Here is a 4,482-nt window from a genome sequence, read left to right as displayed (position 1 = left end):
ACGTCGCCGTTTCGATCAATTTTTTGTTGAAAATTGCCACTTGGCGCTGCCAGCACTTAGTGTCTAGTGTTATTTGTGCAACGCCAGCGCCTTCAGGATGTCAAATAGAGTTTTTAAGTGGGGAAGTCGCCGTTAGTAACGCTTAAGTTGAATAGGAATCTTCACACAAGTTTTTACAGAAATATTGTTCGAGCCTCAACGACTGTTCACTGTGGTTTTACTTGGAGAATGTGGAAACTAGAGTCGGTGTACAATGAGTCACGCCAAGAGAAAAACTGTTGAACTCGCATCACGGTTTTCGAAAGGTTCCCTTTCTTTTCCCTTGGCAACAGAGGACTGCTATATCAACTTCAAATGATTTCTGGCGAGCAAAAAAAAAAATAGCGGCTGTTGTAAATCATTATATCAGTGATTTTGTCTAGAGTCGGTGTATAATGAGTCACGCCAAGAGTGAAGCCAAGTCTACCTATTGAGCTGTCAAACCGGCTACCTATCGTGCAAAGTAAACAAGCATTACGATGCTATGAAAGGTCCACGAAAGGTATTGCAATTAAATATAAAATATAATCGAAGAAATGGTCATATACACGCAGTGAGCATTACATTTGTCATGTGATACGTTTTGTAATGATCAGTAATGACAATTTCTACTATTTTTAAACCATTATTCTAGTAGTTCTCACTTCGAAATGTAGGTGACGAAAGCTCGGAAAAGTTTCACTCACACAAGACGCCAACTAAACTTATCTAGATTAAATGGTTGGTGCCGTGTTAGGCCCTTTGAAATTACTAATCATACTCATAGTGATATGCTCCAACTGATATTACCCTCGAATTAAATCCCGATCAAGACTGTCCCGGCTGCTTTGATGTCGACATCAGAGGTAATCAACACAATTCTTAGCAAACACTTTGCAGATCATCCAAACAAGACCGGTATTAAAAGTTAATCCGAGTTGGACCTTACCGCCATCAGTGATTATCTTCTGCCGAGTCGTTTTGTTTCTGTTTGCCTGCTAATTTATTTAAAAAAAGTCTTGTGTTAATTTATCCAACTTTTTCGAGTAAAGAAAGTATTGTGTGCCGGTAGAAAGCGAGGCACTAAAGCAAGTACATAACCGTTTAGTGAAGCTCTTGCGTCCAAACAAAACTTCCCCCTAATTGACTAATTCCCAGGAACATCTGGAACATAGCATTTGAAAGACATGGAAACGACCCGAGACCGAAACGTCCGTATCGCCAGCGAAGCGCTACGGCTCGTGCTGGAGTGCAAAGCGCCCCAGTTTTGTTCCTCCGCGGGATCCGTTCACATGGTACAACAGCAGCAAGAATGGTCAAAGCGGTTGCTGTACACGCTACCCCCGTTACTGGAATGGATCGAACAGCACCGGCATACGTTGTTCGGCGAGGAATGGGGCCCAGCCGTGCAGAAGTTTCAAAAACGCTTTGTGTTGGTCTTCCTAGAGCAGCTCAGCGGGTTTTTTAAAAACGGAGAATTTCAGATAAACTATCGCGGTCAGAACGCGTTCGAATTGGAAACCCGGCTGTTAAAGTTCAGCGACGATGTCGAGAGAATCCTCACTACGAACATGGCCATCCGGAGCTGGTTGTTCCACTACTATGGAAGTCAGCTGGGACTGCAGGGCTGGCAGTGCCGACCGGGTGATCTGTACAGCCTCTACCGATTGTTCGATTTTCTGAGGCATCATGAGTTGGACGTTCTCTTCGGGCAGAAAATGCTTTCGTTCTTGGAAAACATAGGGAAAGAACTGCTCGGATTTCCGCAAAACTCGGAATACCAGAGGATGGGTATTCTGGTTATGACAACTGTTATGCAAATCAGCTACGAGAAGCAAAAATACACGAACGATGCAGAGAAGATCCTCAAAATGGCCCTGCACCTGAACAGGGATGTAGGGGAAGAGTACGGTGAAGAATTGTGGAGTATTATCTACTATTCTGTCTCATCAATTCGCGATACCAACAGTTCCTTGAACGATGAGGTTATGCAGAACTTGCTGGCTCTTCTGAATGAAGAGCTCATGAAAATGGAGGACGATGAGGATCTGAACGTTTCATTCGGTGATGGGCCACTTACCTATCTGAGAGCGGTAACTCTGCTGCTGCTGTTGGACGTACCGGAGGTCGGTTTGAAAAATTGCAACTTCGATGAGCTTACCATTTCCGGCCGTACGTGCGATCGGGACAAGTTCCGCCGGCATGTGATGTCCCACTTACGAACGAACAATCTTCGTTTTTCCATCAACATAAGACTTCGAATTGCACAGATGATTCCGAAGCTGTTTGCCGGGTTTACTTCAATCTATTATGTAGATTCACACGCCTACAAGTGCTTGGAATTGCTTTCATGGATGACGATGTTTCCCGTTAGTCGGACTAAGCAGCAGAAAAACGCTAGGGGAATCATGCTGAAACGCTTGCTGGAAGAAATGAAGCTACTGTGCGAGAGTTTCATCAAAAATCCCTCGGAGTACTCGTATGATGAGCAAGATTTGCAAGAACTGTATGATGTAAGTCCTTGGTTTCATGTTTCGAATGATTGATCGCAAGCTAAATGAAGCACTCTTCTTGATGTTCTAGAATCTACATCCGCTGCTGTCCGTTGTACGGGAAGGAATCAAGCAGCTGCCGAATGCGGGACGGTTCCGCAGGTATAAGTGCGATATGCAAATGGGCATAAGCGTAGTACTGGTCCTGTTGGAACTGTTGAAGTGCTTCAGAGAGCAGGAACAGGAGCTGTAGATGGGGACGTCCAACTGCCAGTCTTGTAAGCGACGCGTACGTTTGATTCCTGGTATATTTAGAGAACCATTCAACTTTCTACCTTTATATAGAATACCATTTTTTGCTGCTTTCTTTTATTTTTATTTTTCTGTTGTGCAGTGCAGTGAAGTGTTCAGTGAACCGTCGTTGTAAAAAGAAACAAAATACTTAACAATACAATTATATCTAAGAATGTTTGTTCCTAGCAGAGTTGCAACCTATCACAATTACGATCGTCAAACAGCTGGTCGTAGTCATGCTTGGTACATTCCTATCAATGTGTTGTCAAAGCTCTCTGAATGATCATCCATCAAGTTGACGAAAGAAGTGAAAAGCAACTGGTGAATGTCGTTTTCGGCGCTGATCAATCACCGATCTGGTCATTCCCGACAATCACGACTAATCGGGTGCTCGTTTTGCAGTGTGAGCCCAACGGCTTCCGTTCAATTTTGCCAGCTTTGTTTGTAACTCACATAGGCCCTTACTGCGGGATTCATGGGTGCCCGCGCTACCACGGACCAAATTTTCGCGATTCGGCAGGTTCTGCAGAAATGTCGCGAATACAACGTGCCCCACACATCATTTGTTCATCGATTTCAAATCCGCATGCGACACAATCGATCGAGATCAGCTATGGCAGATTATGCACGAGTACGGATCTCCGGACAAACTGACGCGATTGGTCAAGGCGACGATGGATCGAGTGATGTGCGTTGTTCGAGTATCGGGGACACTCTCGAGTCCCTTTGAATCTCGAAGGGGGTTACGGCAAGGTGATGGACTTTCGTGTCTGCTGTTCAACATCGCGTTAGAAGGTGTGATCAGAAGAGCTGGGATAGACACGAGTGGCACGATATTCAGGAAGTCCATCCAGCTCCTTGACTTCGCCGATGACATTGACATTATGGCACGGAACTTTGAGATGATAGCGGAAACGTACATCAGACTGAAGGCTGAAGCTAGGCGGATTGGATTTGCCATCAACGCATCGAAGACAAAATACATGAAAGGAAGAGGTTCTAGGGAAGACAATGTTAGCCTCCAACCCCGAGTTCAGATTGACGGCGACGAAATCGAGGTGGTCGATGAGTTCGTGTATTTGGGCTCACTGGTGACCGCCGAAAATGATACCAGCAGAGAAATTCAAAGACGCATCATGGCAGGGAATCGTGCCTACTTTGGACTCCGGAGGACGCTCCGGTCGAATAAAATTCGCCGCCGCACGAAGTTGACTGTCTACAAGACGCTGATTAGACCGGTGGTCCTCTACGGCCACGAGACCTGGACTATGCTTGTGGAGGTTTGGTGTTTTCGAACGGAAGATGTTGCGTACCATCTACGGTGGAGTGCAGATGGATGACGGAACGTGGAGGAGGCGAATTGCACCAGCTGCTGGGAGAACCATCCATCGTCCACATTGCAAAAATTGGGCGACTACGGTGGGCTGGGCACGTCGTAAGAATGCCGCACGACGACCCATTGAAAATGGTTCTAGAAAGCATTCCAACAGGAACAAGAAGAAGAGGCGCGCAGTGGGCAAGGTGGATCGACCAAGTAGAAGGTGACTTGCGGACCCTTCGCAGACTACGAGGCTGGCGAACTGTGGCCATGGATCGAGTAGAGTGGAGACAACTTCTTCGGACAGCAGAGGACAACAAGGCCTTAGCCTTATTGGTAAGGTAAGTATAGGCCCTTATT

General features: G+C 46.0%; 1 protein-coding gene across 2 annotated transcripts; it reads left to right on the top strand.

Annotated features, from left to right (window-relative positions):
* Positions 1 to 979: 979 nt before the first annotated feature.
* LOC135709125 (uncharacterized) lies at positions 980 to 2,935 on the top strand. 2 transcript variants are annotated; one of them, XM_065231331.1, is made up of 3 exons: positions 980 to 1,106; positions 1,177 to 2,531; positions 2,602 to 2,935. In XM_065231331.1, exons 2-3 carry the CDS (start codon positions 1,206 to 1,208, stop codon positions 2,761 to 2,763), a joined length of 1,488 nt encoding a protein of 495 aa, XP_065087403.1. In that variant the 5' UTR covers positions 980 to 1,106; positions 1,177 to 1,205; the 3' UTR covers positions 2,764 to 2,935. The 2 variants fall into 2 exon arrangements, with proteins under 2 accessions (XP_065087403.1, XP_065087402.1); XM_065231330.1 differs by having other exon boundaries at positions 980 to 1,110.
* Positions 2,936 to 4,482: the final 1,547 nt, after the last annotated feature.

The sequence above is a fragment of the Ochlerotatus camptorhynchus genome, unplaced genomic scaffold, assembly GCF_037179485.1.
Source record: "Ochlerotatus camptorhynchus isolate MF236.1 unplaced genomic scaffold, CSIRO-AGI_Acam_v1.1 ptg000350l, whole genome shotgun sequence".
In the NCBI taxonomy this organism is placed as follows: Eukaryota; Metazoa; Arthropoda; class Insecta; order Diptera; family Culicidae; genus Ochlerotatus; species Ochlerotatus camptorhynchus.
This window is presented reverse-complemented; position numbering and strand designations above follow the sequence as displayed.